We start from the raw sequence: 21,257 nt of genomic DNA, 5'->3' as shown, positions 1-21,257 counted from the left end.
TCTTTTCCTACTGCCCTCAACTTTTCCTATGATTGTCTTCTCCAGTGACTCTTGTCTTCTCATAATGTGACCAAAATACGATAGCCTCAGTTTTGTCATTTTAGCTTCTAGGGTCAGTTCAGGCTTGATTTGATCTATAAGCCACTGATTTGTTTTTTTGGCCGTCCACGGTATCTGTAACACTCTCCTCCAATACCACATTTCAAAAGAATCTACTTTCTTCCTATCGGCTTTCTTCAATGTCCAGCTTTCACACCCATACATAGTAATAGGGAATATGATGGCATGAATTAACTTGATCTTGGTGGCCAATGACTCATCCTTACACTTAAGAATCTTTTCTAGCTCTTTCATGGCTGCCCTTCCCAATCTCAGTCTCCTTCTGATTTCTTGGCTGCAGTCTCCCTTTTGGTTGATGATGGAGCCAAGGAATATGGTATGCAGTACTAATTTTAGGAAGCACAAATTAATGGAAGAAGAAAATCTCAGATTTTTTAAAGTAGAACATTTGATGAAACAAAAATGCTTGTTGATAGCCATTTTGTAGTAAGTGGGTTGGACCCTGGAAAGCAAGAATAGAAGGCATTTGTGATCACAGACCTTCCTACATCTCTCTTCCCCAAGAAACCTCCTGAGACCTTTGAAAAGGTGATGCTTGGAGTCATGGAAGGTCCAAGGGCAAAATGCTGTGGGGCATGAGGGGGGTGCTGTGAAAAAGGAGATGAGTTGGGTGGTTTCATGCCCCCTTCTCTGTTGCAGGTACAGAGCTTCTTGCATCAGCAGAAACTGTTAGCAGAAGAGTGAGAAGGGATGATGTTGCCTGGTCAGGACCAGATCTGCATTTCTTTAAGGGGGGGCAAAAGTACAAATTAACCCCCCATATATACATATTTTTTCTTTATATGATCATCTGCTGCCGCTGCCCCCCTCTGGTGCTCCCCAGGGCAGGCACCTCCCTTGCCACCTCTAGATCCAGCCCTGTGCATGTTTCCCTTTATTTATAGCAGCCCTGGGCCGCTCATATGCAGTTGGGTTAAATATTGGTCCCTTCTGTTATGCTGAAACTCTGTTATGGAATCAATTATATATTTATGCTGAAAGTGTTACTGGTTAATATAAAGTTGTAAACTGCTATGTTGGGCCACACAAAGTCTACAAAGAACAACAAAATCTATAATACCTTTTATTACCAACCTTTTAATACCAACCAATTAACACAAAACATTGTACAAGCTTTTGAACTCACCAGAACTCAGGCTGGATGTTACAAATATTTAAAAACATAGAGGGGTGAGAAGCATATTTTTCAGGCCAAAATATTATGACCTGATCTTGCAGACATCCTCTGTGAGATGTATGCAGGCAGATCGCTTACCTATATTGCTGGGGTTAGGTTACAGTACATTCTCTGGTAAGGAACAGTTGTTGGATGGCATCCACTCTTTGTTGACTCATTGGAAATACAAAAACCAGTTAAATAGCTTATATAATCTATTTTTGCTTTTGTTTTGGGAAGAGGATAGTCTATGCCACTGGAAAGAATTCCCAGCTGGTTTCTAATTCAGGTACATGGTAGAATATAACATAAAATATCACTGTTTAAAATATGTTCTACCATAACTCCTGTGTACTTTGCATTTCAGTTACTGTAGAGATTGTACATGTTTATACCAGATATTTTTCTTAATATTACCAAATTGTATTTGCCGTTAAGTACACTGTTTCTATGGGAGACCAGGAGCACTGTTGTATCCTCATTGGTCCTGGAAAGAATAAAAGAGGGCAAAATTACTATTTTTTAAAGTAAGTTCTCTCATGCCATTTGCTTAGAAAGATTTCTGCTTATGGGTAAACTTTAATTTGTCACTGTTTTCTTGTGTCATTGTTTTGAAATCCCCTCCTTGCAGCTGAGTACATTCTTTGCTTTTCGCTGCCTAAAAGTACAGCAAGGATTAGCCCACTCCTCAAGGCCTATCCTGTTGGGTCGGCCGTCTACAATTTTAAGTTAGGATTCAGCTTATAATATTGACTCTTTTCATGTAAAGAACAGTGATGCCATGTCTGTTTTGACTTGCATGTGAAAGAGCACGTTGTATGGAAACAAGGAACAAGGAGTCGTTGCAAGTTGCAGTTAACATTTGTTGCAGAAAGGGGGAAAAACCCATGCTATATTAAGGGACAGTTATAGGGCATCAGACAAAAACCAAATTTAAAATTAGGAGACCATGTAGTCTGAAAAGAAACACGTGAGCGTGGTACTTGAAATGTGGATCTTGTTGCTATGGTAGTCAAAGTATAACACATGTGTTTTTTTCCCTAGTTTATTGCCATTTCTGTTGCAACATAAAGAATGCAACATGTTCCGCACAAAGCCAATATGTTTTGAAATGGAAGCACTGATTGTTGTTGTTTTTTAATGTGCAAGTGCTTCATCAATCATTTAAGTCCATTAAAATCAGGAAGACAAAGATTCTAATGGAAGAACATATTTTCAGTATTTGTATATAGCGTTCTCATTGGCTTTAAGACATCATTTATGTGGCATTTTGGTGGGAGAGAAGAAGTGAAGATATTCGGTTCTGATTCACTGTGATTCAGAGACATGTCCCTTAGTTTTGCACACTGTTTAGGTGCAGAAGAGAAACACAATTGGCTTCCAAAAGCTATAGCATAGAAGATTAATCAGAGGAGTGATGTGGAACATTTGCAATTGGCGCTATGTATGGTTCCTCCAGATTGCAAGAGGGAGCGTGTCAAGAAAGCAGTGTGGTGGATGAACTCCTCCTACATAAGAAGGACACCAGGATGTTTACTGGAGCCACTGTGGCATGATTACTCCAGTTAATTCTGGAAAGGTTTGAAATTACTAAATACATGAGTAAAACAGGCAACATGGCTACTTCTCTGTCCTGCTCACCAGGTAGGAGGCAAGTTCCAGACCACAGCGGGTCTCTCAGCAAGGATTCTAGGGTTCCAGTCCAAAATTAAAATCCAAAGTTCAGTAGCACTGTCCAGAATCACAGTCCAAAAGTAATTCAGGGTCAGATAGCAAGGTTTCAAGAGCTGAAGCAAGGTAGGAAACTGGTAGAATTGTTAGCAGGATTGCAGCCAAGTTGATTCCACCACTGGCTGCAGCCTTATATAGGGAGTTTCCCTACAAGTGTTGTTGGGTCCCACATTAGGCTTCTCCTTACAAGCTGAGTCAGCTCCCCTACTCATGAGAAGTACTGAACCCAGATCCTGTCTCTCTGAGCATTTCTTGAGCAGAGGGGAGGCCTCGGGCTTCCAGTTGTGCAATCCTTCACCTGGTCCATGCCTCAGCCCCAGCCCTTCACCTCCTCTGCTCCTAGGGTGCTTTGGTGGGTATGAGCGTAGGCAGGCCCATGATGGGGCACCCAGGTCTGAGGGCCCTGCTGGCTCAGCAGGCAGTGCTGGCTCAAGGTCCGTTTGGGGAGGCACTGGGCATAAGTCTCCCTATGCCAGCATCCATGCCAATTTTGCTGTGCAAACTGGCAGCATCCATGCCAGTTTGCAATGCACAAGTGGCATGGATGCTGGCATAGGGGTCATGCCAGCTGCTGTGGGCATTCAGGGGGCCCTTCAGGATTGCAGTTTGTGTTTCTGTTTGTGGCAGGCATAACTCATCAGAAAATAATGGTGCATGTTTGAAAACTGGCCACCCACCCCATAATGATGATGGGAGTTGCAGTGCTAAAAATGAAGGGAATCAGAAAATCCTGAGCAGGTTATCTTCATGATAGGCAACATATAATAAGAGAGCTTTTAAGCAACCTGCCATATGTCTCTAATACTCAAATCCCAATTTGTCATGAAAGGTTGCTGGGTGACACACTCTCAGCCAGACCTACCTCACAGGGTTGTTGTGAGGATAGAATAGAGGACAGGAGAACAATGGAAGCTGCTTTGGTTTCCCATTGGGAAGAAAGACTGGGTATGACATTTGTTATAAATCTAATTTTGCCTACCCTCTCAAGCACCTGGCATCTCTAAGAAGGGTTTCACAACTGCCTTCTTCAAGGTAGTTTGGGTACCCTGTACCCAAACAGTCAATTCCCTCCAGTAAGATGAAACAAGCTACATTAAGCAAAGGTCAAGCACAGCTATAACATTACAGGAAACGTTCACACTTGCAGGTTCCAATAACGTTGAAACTCATCCATGCAACTGTAAATAACCTGATAAAATTTAAACACAGTTATAAGCTTAATAGTAGGCCTATGGAGGAATTTGCACTTAAGAAAGACACAATAAATGTTATGGTTGACAATATGGCCAGCAAAATAGCTTATCTCCAAGTGGTACACCAGACTTGTGCTACTTTTGTAAAAATAAAGTGAATTCAATTTCTGAACTAAACGAACACAAATCATTTTTATTAGTTAAAGACTCAATAGCAAAATCTGTGGTCAGCCAATCTAAGTTATCTAAAAACACAATTCAACAGTGACTCTTTAATAGTCAACAGATGTCATAAAAAAGTGTATCATATGGACTACTCAACAGCAAAGGCATAATAAAGCGATACGTCAGGTTCTTCTCCAGCAAAAAGGTATACTCCAAGCTCCCTAGCTAAGGAACTTTGTCAAAGTATCCACAGCATCATTCTAAACATAAATAGCTTTTATTTGATGATGTTGTTGTATAACTCCTGTTAAATTAAAAATGGTAAATTCTTGTTGGGGTTCCCACTACAAGTTAAGTCAAGGGGAAACTAAACACCAACCTCTGAAAAACAAGCGGGCAAATCAAGACATGATTGCTGCTTACTGCTTGCTCTTTGCCTTTTTAAATCTTAGTAGTTTGTTTTCTTGTGTTGGCTGAACATTGAGAACCATGAGTGGAAGCTGACTGTGGTCCATTCCAACCTCCCTTTACCCCAGCAGGCCCTGGGGTCAGGCAAAAAGCTGATGACCAGGGCCATGGGAAATGACATGGTGGTCCTCTGTGGGGAAGGGGAATCAGGCAACACCACCCCCATTTTCCTCTTTCTTGACCAGACCTCTTGTGACAGAAGAAGAGTGAGGAGGAGACATGCCACTCGACTTCCCCTCTTCACACCAGCCCCATGAATCCTATAATAAACTATTTTGTCACAGATATCTGCAGTGATTGCTCTTTATATGCTGTAAGAGTGTGAATCATGACATTTCCTATTTTGGAAAAAAATAAGCTTGGTTTATTGCGTAGGAGGATGGGAAAATAAAATAAGGATCCCTTTGGCTTAATACCATAGGAAGCTTTTCTTCAAGTCTTTCTGCACTTTATGTCTCAGATTACTGAAATCTAGCCTTTTTAAAACTCAAAGCAATGTACTGACACATAATTAAAATGTTCTATGTGAAGAAGGACTTTAAGTGATGAGCAGTAAAATACACTTAAGTTACGCTGTGATTATATTAAGTCTCAAAAGCACAATCATTACCAGGAAGAGAACAGCTACAAATCTCACACAAATAAAAGAAAGATCTGAGAAAATAAAAGAAAGATCTGAGAAAGCTCAAAACAGCTTCCCAAAAGCTATTACAGTCACCAACCACAGTGTATCCAAGATGCCTCTTGAAACGTTATGATCCATTAGTGGGCAATAATGTCACACTGAAGGACCCACTTGAAACCTTATACCAAGGAAAGCCAAAAGGCAGCTTACTAAGTGAGCCCTTTTAAAAGAATTCCAACCATGTCTGCCATCGAAGCAAGATGAATCCACTTGTTTTTATGTACAACGCTTCCTATACAAATCTTCAACAGTCTTGAAAATCCGCATTCTTGCTCTGAGGGAGGAGGGCATCTTCAGCTCCGGTTATTTACCTTTCCTTGCTAGGGAGGCAGGAATCAAAAATATACTAGGCCTTACTGTCTCCCTGGGAAAGTGACCCCTTCCTTCCTGAAAGCTCCAGTTTTGTTTCCTGCCTTTGATAGGGAAGCAGCTTCCGCAGCGTTCCACTGCTCTCTGATACATTCAAGCTAAGGAAACTAGATATTTGTCAAATTTAGATAAAAAATTAGATTGTGTTGGTCTGTGACCTTCCCTTTGTCTCCTTGTCCCCCTGCTTTTGTTGGCTCCCACGCTTTGGCTGTTGCCAGGCAGTTTTTTCATTTCCCGCCTTTAAAAAAGATGGCGGTTTCTACATGCGATGAGTTCATATCGCCTATGGCAGGGGTCTCAAAACTGCGGCTCCAGAGCTGCATGCGGCTCTTTGGCCCGTTGAGTGAGGCGCTCTGAACTTGGTTTGGAGCCCCTGCTCTTGTGTCCGTTTGCGCCGGCAGCTGGGCTGCGGAGCCAGCGCGCCTGAGAGAGAGAGAGAGAGCGGGCGAGCGGGTGCGCTGTCTCTCCCCCCCCACACACACCATGGAGAATGGCCGGGTACCCCTTTCCCTTGCCCTCAATGGTTGGGAGGCTAAAGCCTCCCCTCCCCTCTAGCCGCGCGATTGCTGGGCGGGTGGCTTGGTGGTTCCTGCCCCCCCGCCTATCAGCTGTTGGGCGGGGTGGGCTTCCTTTGGTAGACCTGGCCTCAGGCTGAGTCCCATTGGGAGGCCATGTCTACCCACTGGCTTTCTTGGCAGTAGACCTGGACTCTGAGGATGGGGGAAAAGTCCCCCTTCAGAGGCCAGGTCTACCAATTGGCTTCTATGGGCCTCCGGAGGCCAGGTCTACTGCCAAGAAAGCCAATGGGTAGACCTGGCCTCCCAATGGGACTCAGCCGGAGGCCAGGTCTACCAATAGGCTTTTACGGCGGTAGACCAGGCCTCCAGACGAGGACTCCGGACGGGGAGGGGGAAATGGCAAGGACTTACAATTTAATTTTTATCAATAAATAAGATCACTATTAAGTATGATATCAAGTTTTATTCAGTGTACCTATAGTTTAATTAAGACTTAAAACTTTAATTACAGTTTATTAAGTTAATAAACAGTGTACCTACCTATATAGTTTAAGAAATTTGGCTCTCAAAAGAAATCTCAATCGTTGTACTGTTGATATTTGGCTCTTTTGACTAATGAGTTTGCCGACCCCTGGCCTATGGTTTGGATCCGGGCCTCTCCTCCGACAAACCTGTCCAGTCACCGGGTAAGGTCGTTAAGCGCAAAAAAGCACTGTCAAAAAAGGGACGAGGGAGCAAAGAAGAAATCTAAGAACTCCGCATTAGGTGAAGCCCGAAGGGACTGCGTGGCTTCTAGCCGGATGCCAAACATCGGACGGCGCGGCTTATAGCCGGATGCCAAACATTGGCACCATGACTTCCGTGGCCGAGAGAGTTAAAATTGCCTTGGCTTCTAGCCGGGCGCCAGGACCCAGCGGCGCGACTCCTTCCATTGCCACCGCAACTCCCAAAGCCGAAGCTGCAAGGAATCGTGCAGCTGCTAGCTGGGTACTGGGGCTTGGCGGCGTGGCTCCTAGCCCTGCGTTTTCAGCGCCCCAGAGTTCGCTCCCTCTGCAAGAGGACAGACTGCCCCTTAGCCGTCCCCGCAGGATTTCGTGTCGGCCTCTCCAGCACAGACAATGAGCAGTAATGTACAGCCGCGTGTGTCAGCTCTAGCCAAGGAAGGGCTATCCGCCTTGCGTTCGGAGCTCACTGAGCCTTTCAGAGGTGTGCTTAGAGAAGGTCTGCAAGCCATACAGGCTTCTCCCGCTCCTTCAGTCCACAATCTAGCCACCTCCCCTTCGGGGGGTTCAAGTCGCGATCACAGGGGCTCCCATATGGGGGGGGGAGTTCTGGGCCCCCATCATCAATACATTCGGAGGCTACCCTCTCCCCCTACTCCTCAGATTCAGAGACAAGGGAAGAGGGAGAATTTCTTCTGAGAAAACCTTCCCCCAGTAGAGGAGAAGCAGTTCAGATTGTTCTCTCAGGAGGACTTTCCTGCCCTTTTTTCCAAGGCCCTAACAGCCCTGGATCTCTCTGAGTCACAGCCTGTCAACCTGAAGGGTTCTAAAGAAATCTTCCACAGGCACTCTGTTTCATATAGGACCATCCGAGTACTTTACCTCCATAATTATGTCAGAATGAGAGAAGCCACTTGCAAGCAAGCAGGCTCCTGCTGTGGCCAAAATTTTTTACAATCTAAGCAATGCTGCAAATCAGTTGCTTCAAATCCCGGTGGTAGAAGCCCTGGTAACTGCATTGCATTCCTTTGATTTAGTCGCCAGAGACGGCATAGGGTCCATACGAGACCCTTGGGATAGGAAGGCTGAGCCCCCCTTCAAGAGGTCTCACAAAGCATCTGCCTTACCTATTAGTTCTTCCGTAACATCTGCTCTCATGTCCAGGGCAGCAATTGTGTGGACACGCAAGCAGCATCAGCTTATCCCTGAATATAATAGAAAGGCCCTAGAGGGTGTCTCCAGAGTCCTCAAAGCCATTACCTTCTTAGCGGACTCCATGCACGGGCCATAGCCACCCAATCGGTGGCCATGTGATCACTTTGGCTCCATCCCTGGCAGGCGCACACACACGCTAAGGCAGACCTTATGGGGTTCCCTTACAGGGCACTAAGTCTTTGGAGATCAGTTGGACTCCATACTGATTGAGACGCAGGACAAGAAGAAGGTGCTGCCCAAGAGTTTCCGTAGAGACCAGAAAGGCTCTTCGTCTCACTCCTTTTGTCCCTCCCACAATCTCCAGAGGTTTTGAGGCAACCAAAGGAGAGGCTCATGGAATGTGAACAGAGGTTCCTTCCGGAGAGGAGGTTGCCTCTTTAGAGCCTCACGCTTCTCCCAGTCCAACTCTGACAGATCCGGCGGTGCCTCACCAGACCAAGCAGTGACGCCAAAACTATTCCAGTGGGGGGGCCGCCTGAGCCATTTTGCGGCCAAGCGGGAAGCCTCCCAAGTGGACCACTGGGTGACGCAGGTAGTCAACCAAGGGTACCTACTAGAGTTCCACCACACTCCACCCAACAAAATCATTGCGCAACCACGTTTCCTCAGCGGGGACAAGCTTCTTTGCACAGAGTTAGGGTCGAGCACTTGCTGGATTTTCAGGCCATCGAACCCGTCGAGACCTTACAACACTTCTGCGGGGTCTACTCCGTGTCTTCGCGGTCCCCAAAAAAGAACGGGGACTGGAGGGCCATCCTGGACTTGCAGCTTGTCAACAAATTGACAGACACGATCTACTCCTCCAGGGCCCTATCTGTCACCCGGACCCGGGTTTGGTACCGATTGACCGTGTGGCCATTGAAAGGTGAAGGCAACTAGACCTCGGGTACAATTTGGACATTGTCAACACCATAATGGTGTCCAAGAGACCCTCCACTCATCGAATCTACCAGGTGTCACCTGAAAAGCCTTCGTTTCCTGGTGTGACCGCGCTATAGTCAACCCTCTCAAGCCCAGGGTGGTGGATATCCTCTCCTTTCTCCAGGAAGGAAGGAAGCTGGGCCTTAAGACCTCTACCGTGTGGCGTCAATTGGCAGCCATTGCCACACTGGTTCCTCAAGTGTCCGGCCTAAAGCAAACATCTGCACGTCAAGGCGTTCCTCCGGGGAGTTACATCCACCTTGCCAGCGGTAGTACACCATTTTCCCTACCTGGAACCTCAGGACGGTCCTCAAGGGCCTCACTAAACCACCATTCAAACCCCTTTGAACGGTCAAATTGAAATGGCTTCGATTGATCTGTATAAACTTTTTTGGCAAATTAAATTAAAAGATTTTTTCCAAGGAAGCACCTGTAATCGTTCCTTGTTTAGACCTGCTTCCACCTTCGTTCCCCATAACCAAAATCATTTGATACAGACATTCCAGCATGTTTTTTTACAAGACGTTTCTAAGATGGAAAAACGCCACATTCCAACTCGAGTCAATTTTACTGCAGCTCAGCGTTCTGTCTTGGAACAGTTAAGTAATGACAAATCATTAACCATCAAGGAGGTTGATAAAGGAGGGGCCATTGTTGTCATGAACACTACAGATTTTGATAATGAAAATCTTAGGCAGCTTAAGGATACTAGATTTTACAAGCCTTTACCATCCAATACGGTCAAATCTATAGATCTCATCATCAGAACCACTGTTTATGAGGCACTTAATGCTGGACTCATTAATCAACATGTGGCTGATTTCCTCATCAACAAATTTCCAAGAACTCCGATTTTTTATACTCTCCCAAAAATTCATAAACCCACCCGTCCTCCCATAGGTCATCCTATTATTTCAGGTTCAGATTTCCAATTGGAACCTCTTGCCAAATTTTTGGATATTTACTTAAAGCCCTTTGCCAGTGCAACTCCTTCTTTTATTTTGGATTCCCGGGACTTTATTGCACAGTTAGAAAAGCACACAATTCCTGCTGGTAGTGTGCTGGCTAGTCTAGATGTTTCTGCCCTGTACACCAATATACCTTTAGCAGAAGTCAGACACATAATTCAGAATCTTTTGGACACCAGACCTGACCCAGAACCTCCCACAGATTTTTTGTTACAGTTATTGGACATCTTATTTAAACACAATTATTTCTGATACAATGGAGTTTAAATCAATGGAGTCTCAATGGGTGCAGCTTGTGCCCCATCCATTGCTAATATTTTTATGATTAATTTTGAAAATAATTTTTTGTTCCATAATAATTCTTTCCATTCAGATATGTTGATTTTTCGCCGGTTTGTGGACTATCTTTTCTTTAATTTTAAATCTGCTGAACAATTCATAGTTTTTACTGACTGGCTAAATCAATGCCATCCTAATATTTCCTTCTCTGGTATACATGACTCCAATAAAATTGCTTTTCTTGACTTAGAAGTTTATGTTGATAGGCACTTCACTTTAGCTGTCAGACTATACTCCAAACCACTAGCAAAACGTGCAGGTTTAAATTATTCTTCTTTTCATCCTCCTCATTTAATAAAAAACTTACCTTTCAGTCATTACTTAAGATTAAAACGCAACTCCACCAATGCAATGGACTACCAGCATGCAACTGACCAACTAGATAGAGCTCTGGTAGCAAAGGGTTTTCCTCTTCATGTTTTGCACACTGCCAAATATTGAGCCGACTCCAAACCAAAATAATCTTTACTCGCGAATAATAGTAATAATAGGAATCTCTCAGGAAATTTAAACTGGTCTTTACAATTTAGTTCTAAATCTCATCTCATAAACAACATAATAAAAAAACATTGGCACTTATTAGCTTCTATACCTGGCTGTGAATCTCCTCCCCTTTGTGGCTTGTGCCAGCCCCGATCTATCAAGGATGCTTTAACCCACACGGACTCTTTTCCTACTCACATTCCACAAGAATCTGGTTTTGGTCCTTCTTTCTTACTGCCTGCCTCGGGCCACCATCGTTGTGGCTCATGCTCAGTTTGCAACCTATGTCTTCCAATTAAAGAGCTTTCATCTACTTTCATGGGCTTTAAATTCACTCTGTGACAATTCTCTGTGCTTCCAAACAGGTTGTATATTGCATTTTATGCAAATGTAATTTAATGTACATCGGGAGCACGGTTAGAACTATCAGAACTAGGATATGTGAGCATCGCTCAAGGATACGTGCCCGCATAATGGAGGCGCCCCTCACATCCCATTTTATTGAGAAGGGACATAGCGAAAATGATATGTCCTTTTGCATGTTATGGCAGTATCGTGGTCGCATGCATGATTTTCAGAATGCCCAAAAGATTCTCCTCCAAATGGAAACCAAGTTCATCTTTCTTTTCAGGATGCTTGCCCCAGAAGGTTTGAATTCAGAAATGGATTTTTCTTGTTTTTTATAGAAAATGTATTCTTTTTCTTTAAGAGCTCCCCTGACATTCCTTTGACTCTTACTGATTAAACAACTTGAGCTCATTGCCTACACCTGCAATTCTAGTCTTATTCAGATGAGCTGTTAGATTCCCTTACCTTGCCTTTTGAAATCTTTGAGAGGAACCTTCGGGTCCATTGCAATATAGCACCTATTATGGTATCTTTCAACCTCCGTATGGTAAGAAAATTTGCATACATGATGGCTTTTTATATTTATAAAATTACAAAATTACTATATTTAGACTGTATTATTGGTATATTGTAGTTTTATTATGCACAGACAGCTGATGAAGCATATAGCGAAATGTGTTAAAACGATCTAGACGACACGTCCTTTTTTCCGCTATAACATGAACATTTGGAAAGTATCCTCTGGTCTGATATCATTTTCTGGAAAAGAAGAAACGAACAAGGTTAAAAAGGAATAAGCAAATCATCGTCAACATAGACTTCTTTTACACTTCATAGTGAAGTAGCACGTACCACTGTTAAGACTGATACATTGTTGCTTATTTGTTGCTTATTTGTTATACAGACGGATACTCTTCTTTGTGCCCTTTTGTTCATATTGTATATAGTTTCACTTTGTATTCATGTTGTTTGCCCTTTTGTCACCTTAGTCACTTTAATATAGATTTTTCATATTTATATTAAGATATTGTCGTGCTGTTTTTTTCTTGCTAGACTTTACTCAATTGGCAGTGAGATGTAACCCCCAAGGTCATTTATCACATAAGATCCCAGTTAAAAGAGGAGTGAAACAAGGATGCATTTTAGCTCCTCTGCTCTTTAATTTTTATATAAACTCTATGGTACGATGTTTATCCAACTTTAATTTCCATCCATCCAACAAGGCAATCAGACCAATCTCCACACTTTTGTATGCAGATGACATGGTAATCTTAGCTCATACAGAGAAAGGGTTTAGAAGAGCCCCTAGAGCTCTTGTGAACTATTGTAAAGAGGAGCACTTATTAATTAACTTCACTAAGACCAAAATTATGGTCCTATCTCATAAGACCATAAAACATAAGTGGCAGATAGATGGTCATGAGATTGACCAAGTCAAAGTGTTCAGATACCTAGGCAAAGTATTTCAAGCCTCTGGCTCATGGTCAGTTCAGCTGTCCCAAGTGTCTGAGTCATCTCAAAGGACTGCTATGGCAACTCTGAGATTCTTTCTTACAAAAGGAGGTTCCCACATACCTTCTGCTATGAAAGTTTTCCAGGGAAAGGTGATTCCTCAACTCATGTTTGGGTCACAGATATGCCTCTATAACAGATACTACAAATTAGAAATAGTCCAGTCTAAGTTCCTCAGATCCCTATTTGGAGTACCACAATGTATTTCAAATGCACTGATCAGACTGGAAGCCGGGATGGTGACATTAGAAACACATGTTTTGTACCATTCTATTTCTTATTGGTTAAAGCTAAAGCTGTTCCCATCTGGTTTAACTCCCCTAATCTTTGCAGATAATTTTTCCTCAAGATAGATTAAACCAATTGAGGATAAATTGCAATGTTAAGGTTTATCAAGCACAACTCTACTAAATCTTGGCTATCAAGGAGCAAAAACTATAGCTAAACAGAGGCTTTGGGACACTGCCGTTCAAGCTGACAGATCAAGGGCTCACTCGGTTCCAGTAGTGGAAAACCGTATTAATTTTTTGGCTCCCACAAATTATCTCTATGCCTTAGATTACCCTAAATATCGGAGAGCCTTTACTTTGGCCTGCTTTAATGCCCTCCCATCTGCTCTTCTTGAAGGGAGATATGCCCGTCTCCCTTATGAACTCTACCTCTGTCCATGTCAATCTGGAATGGTGGAAACAGTTGAATATGTTCTTTTACACTGCCCATTTTATCAAGTCATACGTAAAATGTTCATCGATCCAATTTTGTCTAGCTTCCCAGATAGAGACAGAGATAGAGTTAGCCACACTACTTTGTTATTAGATGATTCTATTAAAGATATTACCTATCGGGTTGCAAGATTTTGTGCCAGGGCATGTGTAATAAGGCAGAAGAAGCTGTCATAATGTCTTTTATGTTAAACAGGCCATTTTACCAAGAGTTGTTGTAACTAAATTTTTGTTTTACTTGATCAAATACTGGATATTTTTAATTATTTATGATATTTCTTTTTGTGTAAGCTGGTCTTTGACTATAATAAATAAATGATGATGATGATGACTTTATTCAAATACAGCGAGAACAGAAGTTGATCTCGCCAACAAATTGGAAGTGTGTATGTGAGTGAGAGTGTGAGTGAGTGAGTAGGTGCCAGAAGGTCTGGTCTGCAGGAAGAGATTCAGGTCTTTCCTGTAACACATAGTACCTTTAGTCAACTTCGCTTGGTATGCCAGAGGAGCCCTTGGAAGCTTGATCTGGCTAAGTTGGATTCTTGTAGTGTGTTCTTTGTGGGGATGTATTTGAAACATTAGTTAATTTAAAGAGCAGCAGCAAGGTAACTTCTCACCAATGTTCAAAAACTATCACTGGCTGCCAAACAGTTTCTAAGCACAGGTCACAATGCCGGTACATACCATTAAAGCCCAATTAATTTTGGACTAGGATGTGAAGGACTTCCTATCTCCATATGACAATGCCTAATCAGCATTAATGACTGTGCCTCAGGTATGTATTGTCACTTCTTCCCTCCTGCCTGAATTTCATAATCCATGCCAGCCATAGTTTAGAATGACATCTGGTCAAATTATGGTTTTTCAGATCAGATCTGTCAGAGTACCAAGGTTCTGTCCACAGTTTGAAGGGACCAGAGGCAAAGGATGAGCTCAAAAGCATTCAGTGGCTGGGTTTTCCAAGGAGTCAGATGAGGTCCTGAGGCAAGAGGCAAAGTCACAAACAGGAAAGGGCTTATGACCAGAGAAGGGCAAGCTTCAGCTTAGTCTTGTCCAGGACTGTTCACACCTGACAAGATGCCCAGACTGAAGAAGTAGCCTGTAAGCTGGGGTTTTATAGAGCCTGGGGTATCCTGATTGGGTCCCATCTGTCATATGCTGAGGCCCAGTTGGGTGATGTTTTTAGCCTAAATTAGAGTGGAGATTAGATGGTGTTGTGGTGCAGATTGTAAATTGCTGAAGATTCCGTCACAGATGGCCCACCTGGGTGCCTTACTTTGCCAAAACAGAATGGGAAACCATGGTTTGAAGTGGATTTTAAGTTCTGGTGTGGAGAAAAAGTTAAATAATGGAAGCTGAGGTTTCTGAAAAGCAGAACATTCAGGACATAATTGGATCACAACAGAAGAAGAGGGAATGCACAAGCCTCTGAGGCATGGCTGTCATTGCCACCATTTTTTGTTATTACATCATGTTTTGGAGCTACATCTGTGTGATATGTGTCTGGTTAGTGTTTCCTGGTCTGCCTGAGAAGTCAAAAAACAGAAAAGCATGATCTTTTAATTCTTCTGCATTACATAAAGCAGAAAGCTTATAATATGACAGGTCTTATTTATATTCTTCCAGGAAACTCTTACTTGAATAATCTCTCTCTGTGTAGTCACCAAGCAAAAGAGTGGTTCTACTTGACTGCTTTTGCATATGTACTTGCTTCAAAACAAATCTGATCTTGGATGCCTTACAAATGAGGACATGAGGTTGACTACAAACAGTCTGGCAGTGGAATCAAAACTCTGGGATTGCTTTTGTTTTCTTCTAGTCTCACCTGCCTAAAAACCAGTCATTCTGAATGGGATTGGTTATTAAGAACAATAGGTTTTTGGCTTTATGATGTTGGATGATGGAACGCCTCACTGAAGTCATGACTTCAGACAGTGGAAAGAAAAGATAACCACTGCAATCATATTTGGATCTGAATAATGAGTACATCTGCATTAGTATTATAGCAGCTTGTATGGAAGGATGTCCAGACAGCGTTTTCACTTACTGATTTAAACATTTTGGATACCTGGTAATGAGCTGTATCAATGCTGCCTTCCCCCTGCCCCCAAACAGGCAAAAACTTCCCAAACGGATGCCTAATGCAAAATATAGGCACACAAAACAAGACATACGTAGCAAGTGAGAATAAGAATGGATGTCAGAAATTGCTTATTTGCTACATTGTGAGGGTGACCATCAAAATCTGATACAAATGGTTTTTGTAAATATTTGGAAGAATGCATTTATGAAAGTCAAATAATATTGCGAAAAAGGTGCTTGTGTCTGAATAGTATCGTCGTCTTCTATTTCCTCCCTGCCCGCTTCCTTAAAAGGTAAGGTAAAGGTCCCCTGTGCAAGCACCGGGTCATTCCTGACCCATGGGGTGATGACACATCCCGACGTTTACTAGGCAGACTTTGTTTACGGGGTGGTTTGTCATTGCCTTCCCCAGTCATCTTCCCTTTACCCCCAGCAAGCTGGGTACTCATTTTACCGACCTCGGAAGGATGGAAGGCTGAGTCAACCTTGAGCTGGCTACCTGCAACTAACTTCCATCAGGATCGAACTCAGGTTGTGAGCAGAGCTTGGACTGCAGTACTGCAGCTTACCACTCTTCGCCACGGGGCTCTTCACATGCCCCCTTCCTTAGTATGACTAAAATAATAGATTGTATGAAAACTTTAAGGCTGAAGAGAGAGAATGATGCACAAGCGATTTGCTTTTTTCCCAGGGTTAATTTTTTTCTGTTGGACCATTCATGCCTGAGGTCTGCTTCATATGTTACTGATAACCAAATGGAGACTGCCAACAATGCAGTTGTGTGGCAACATGCCCATGGCAAGGAGTATCAGTTGTATTGCCACACAAGTTGGCCCAGTTGCATAAAATGTCTCCACACTACTTCTAGACATTGCCACAGACCTGGTAGTGCTAGCATGGAGAAAACTCCATGCAAATGTTAGATTTCCATGGTAAGCACAAGTTCCTGAGAGTTCTACGTTTGGAGCTCCCAAACATTTTTCTTTGCAAATGCTGAGGGACTAAATAGGGATTATGAATGTGTGGCGGTATTATCCCTTATCTTCTGTCCCAGATCTCAACGGGAGATCTGCTGAAATAGCCCCAGAAAAGACTTAATTTCAAGTATTCAAACAATAGTCAGTATTTGAATCTGAAGGGGTTCATTTTTTGCAAACTGAGCAAAATGTAAAAAAGGGGGCAACATGAATTGATTTAGGCAGAAGAATCACAAGATTTTCTTTCCCAAGCAACTCATGTGATGACAGATCAGATAACATAAGTGATGGATTAAACATCTTATGAAGTCAAGTATGTTGCAGTTGAAGTACAGTGTCCTTTTACAAATACATGCAGATTTGATAGCAAAGGTTAAATGTAGAGATAACAACCCCAAATGTCACTAGTTACTACTTTAAGGTTTATTTGTTTGTTTGTTTAGTTAGTAAGTTAGTTCATTTATATCCTACTTTTCTTTCCAGTGGGGACCCAAAGACGCTTACAACATTCTCTCCTCCATTTTATCCTCACAACAGATCTGTGAGGTAGGTTAGGTTGAGTGTGTGTGACCAGCCCAAAGTCACCCAGCAAGTTTGCATGGCAGAATGGGGATTTGAACCTGGGTCTTCTGGATTCTAGTCTGATACAACCACAGCACAACACTAGCTCTCATTTAACATTACACATTCTAATTTCATTATATTATAAAACTGGCTTACTGGGTTATAATGGCCATGAACTACTTTTTACAAACTTATCCACAGAGAAGAATGCATATAATATAATCTTACGACAAATTTAACTTTCTTGCCTAAGACAGTTGTCCAAAACATTGATCATATTTGTACACCTTGACCTTGGTGTATAAACAATATATTACTAAGAACTGATTAGATGAGGTATTCCATACTAAATATCTTCTGGGTCATTGCCTGTGTCCATGAGTAGAGATTTTTAGGAGGTGCTGTAAGGTTGTTTTATTTGCAAGGGTTTTATGGAGTTTAAGCTGTAGGCATTTTCTTGGGGAGGGGAACTGGGTTTTATTGTAGCCTTGTATGTTTTTAATTTTGGAATTGTAAGCTGCCTTGAGCCACAAGGGAAAGGCTGGGTATACATATTATAAAAAATAGATAAAAGCAGTGTTTGAATTCTCAGTCTGATGATATGAACCCATGTTTTGTAGCCAAGGTGGATATTAACAAAATAAAACTGGGTTGTAAACTTTCCTTTCCAATTTTAACTGGTTACCCCAACTTTTTAATTCCCTCTCTTCTTACTTTGGATGGTGTAATGAAATGGGAATAATATTTGTGTAGTGCCTAGAAACCAGACACTGTATAAAAGTTAAATGGAGACATTCCCTGTCTGTGGGTTCACGATCTAACATAGATATAAAGATGGAGGGGGTGGATGGACAGGGAAAGGCAAAGGCTAAAGGATCTTAAGTTGGGATGGAAGTTTTGGAAAGGTGAGATTTAATATTTGCATAAAACGGGAAGAGAGAAAGGGCATTGTGTAAGAAACAGACTCTAACCACTAAGAATCTAAACAATGCTGACTAATCCAGCATTGTTTCATGCTGTAACTAGTTATGTGCATCTGGGAAGTCCTTAAGCAGAGCATATGGGCAGCAGCTATCATCTGTTGTTCATCTCTCTGTGAAACGTTCAGTGGCCCATTCACTCTGATGGTATTCATCCTAGAGGTCTTCAAGAACTCAAATGGGAAATTGATGAAATTCTAACGATGATATGTAACACGTCCCTTAGATCAGCCTCTGTACAAGAGGACTGGAGAATGGCCAATGTAACCTCCATTTATAAAAAAGGTTCCAGGGGGGATCCAGGAAATTACAGGCCAGTTAGCTCAGCGTCTGTTCCAGGTAAATTGATGGAAAGCATTAAAGATAGAATTGTCAAGCAATTAGAAGGGCAAGCCTTGCTGAGCAAAACCCAATATGGCTTTTTTAAAGGTAGGTCCTGTCTCACTAACCATGTAGGGTTTTTTGAAAGTGTCGATAAGCACATGGACAGGAATGAGCCTGTGGACACTGTGAATTTGGATTTCCAAAAGGCTTTTGACAAAGTCCCCCACCAAAGACTGCTAAGCAAACTTCATAGTCATGGGATAGGTGGACACGTCCTCTTATGGATTGAGTGAGCAGTGGGGTCCCTCATGGATCTGTGTTGGGACTGGGGCTTTACAACCTGTTCATCAGTGACCTGGAGTTGGAGGTGACCAGCAAGGTGGCCAAGTTTTCAGATGACACTAAATTATTTGGGTTAGTTAAAACAAAATCGGACTGTGAAGAGCTCCAAAAGGATCTCTTCAAACTGGAGGAATGGGCATTAAAATGGTAAATGAAATTCAATGTGAGCAAGTGTAAAGTGATGCATATTGGGGCAAAAAAATCCCTACTTCACATATACACTGATGGGGATCTGTGCTGGCAGTGACAGACACAAGGGATCTTGGGGTAGTAGTGGATCGCTTGATGAAGATGTCATTGTGTGGCTGCTGTGAAAAAGGCAAATTCCATGCTTTCTGTAATTAGACAAGGAATAGAGTAAAACTGCTGCTATCATACTGCCCTTGTACAAATCCATGGTGAGACCACACTTGGAATACTGTGTACAGTTCTGGTCACCACACCTAAAAAAGGATATTGCAGAGGTTGAGAAGCTGCAGAAAAGAGCAACCAAAATGATCAGGGGACTACAGCAACTGCCCTATGAGGAGTGGTTAAAGGGCTTAGGGCTGTTTAGCTTGGAAAGGTGGTTAAGGGGAGACATGATAGAGGTCTATAAAATTATGCATAGTGTGGACAGGAAGAAGCTTTTCTCCCTCTGTCATAATACTAGAATGCTACATCTGCTGAAGCTGGAGGGTGAGAGATTCAAAACAGATTAAAGGAAGTATTTCTTCACACAATGCATAGTTAAATTGTGGAACTCCCTGCCCCAGGATGTGGTGATGGCTGCCAACTTGGAAGGCTTTAAGAGGGGAGTGGACATGTTCATGGAGGAGAGGGGTATCCATGGCTACTAGTCAAAATGAATACTAGTCATGATGCATACCTATTCTGTCCAGTATCAGAGGAGCATGCCAATTATATTAGGTGGTTTGGAACACAGGCAGGATGGTGCTGCTGCAGTTGTCTTGTTTGTGGGCTTCCTAGAGGCACCTGGTTGGCCACTGCGTGAACAGACTGCTTGACTTGATAGGCCTTGGTCTGATCAAGCATGGCTTTTCTTATGTTCTTATTAATAAGGAAATCAATTTCATTTACTTTCATTGGTTTGAACACATGACTCAGTTTTATTAATATCTCAAAAGAAAGCTAAGCTTGAAATCAGTCAGAGGAAACATAACCTGTAAAACCAAATATTTAATACTGTTATGTAGATAACTTATTTTTTATTTGCAAAGTGCTTTGCTGTCCTGTACTTTCCCACAGAACCACTATGTGAGGTGGGTTATTTTAATCCCATTTTAAATTTATTTTATAACTTGTGCAGATTACTATTGTAATTTTTTTAATTGTGTCTTATAGCACACTTCTGTTGATGGATATACGGAGCCCCATGTCCAGCCCACAAAATCAAGCAGCAGGCAAAACATACCCCGTTGCAGGAACTCAATCACATCCACAAATGAAGACCATCCTCACATTGGGAATTACCGCTTACTCAAAACAATAGGAAAAGGAAATTTTGCTAAAGTGAAGCTGGCTAGACACGTTCTTACCGGTAGAGAGGTAAACTTCTTGTGAACAATTATTATGTGTTGCCTTATTCTTGTTTGGCTGTTTGCAGTAACAACGTTGATCATCTAACTCTGTGATACGTAACAGACTTTTCTCAGGGCCAAAATACACTCAGTGGTGGCAGAGGCTTGCGTGCAGAGTAGTATCTGTTGTTAAATCCCTGTAAAGAGGTGAGCCGAAGGGCTGAATTCCCATGCTTCCCTTTTTTAAAGCTTTTTTTTTCTCTTGGTGAGAGCAGTGGGGCCAGAAGTAGTCCTGTTAAAAAATGATCCAAGGCAGTAAGTAAGGTTGAGCTCCTTCTTCTGCCCACCAATGCTGTGCTTTAAATCCATCATGTTACATCTTAGGTGTGAGGGTTCCCCACCTCCCTGTGCAAACTCCATAAAATCACTTGCTCAGACGGTCATGCAGAAACAAGAAACTTTATTGGAAGCTTCAGAGAAGTATAGGCCTTACACTGGTAAAGTTGCAAGTGCTCATGATTTCACAAAGACAGAATTATAACCCCTACAGGGAAGCAGATGTCAAACGTATGTTATGGGAATCTACGAGATAATTGTGCATGGTACAAAACATCAAAGCACTCAGGGAGCTTGTTAGTACTATCTACTCACCAAGGCCATAGCTGGTGGAAGGGAGTCAGTGAGAGCAAGGGAGGGACGTGGGAAGAGGGAAGAGACGTTCCAACCTGGGGCCTTTCAGACGCCGCGCCTGAACCAAGGAAAGGCAAAAGGCCTGGACTGCTTTTACGAGTCCAGGGAGGGGGGGGAAACATACAAGGCAAAGGCCTTACAGA

The 21,257-nt window shown here is 42.6% G+C and overlaps 1 protein-coding gene across 6 annotated transcripts in view; it reads left to right on the top strand.

Annotated features, from left to right (window-relative positions):
• The window catches only part of MARK1 (microtubule affinity regulating kinase 1), a 73,158-nt gene that overhangs the window by 19,001 nt on the left and 32,900 nt on the right, over positions 1–21,257 (top strand). For 5 of the 6 annotated variants that reach the window (XM_056852834.1, XM_056852835.1, XM_056852831.1 and 2 more), the window contains exon 2: positions 20,249–20,452. In XM_056852834.1, coding sequence (XP_056708812.1) covers positions 20,249–20,452 — 204 coding nt within the window. Of the gene's footprint in view, positions 1–1,523; positions 1,566–20,248; positions 20,453–21,257 lie in introns of those variants that run through there. The other variant, XM_056852830.1, reaches the window with a different exon arrangement.

This window comes from Euleptes europaea, chromosome 7 (assembly GCF_029931775.1).
Source record: "Euleptes europaea isolate rEulEur1 chromosome 7, rEulEur1.hap1, whole genome shotgun sequence".
Classification (NCBI taxonomy): domain Eukaryota; kingdom Metazoa; phylum Chordata; class Lepidosauria; order Squamata; family Sphaerodactylidae; genus Euleptes; species Euleptes europaea.
This window is presented reverse-complemented; position numbering and strand designations above follow the sequence as displayed.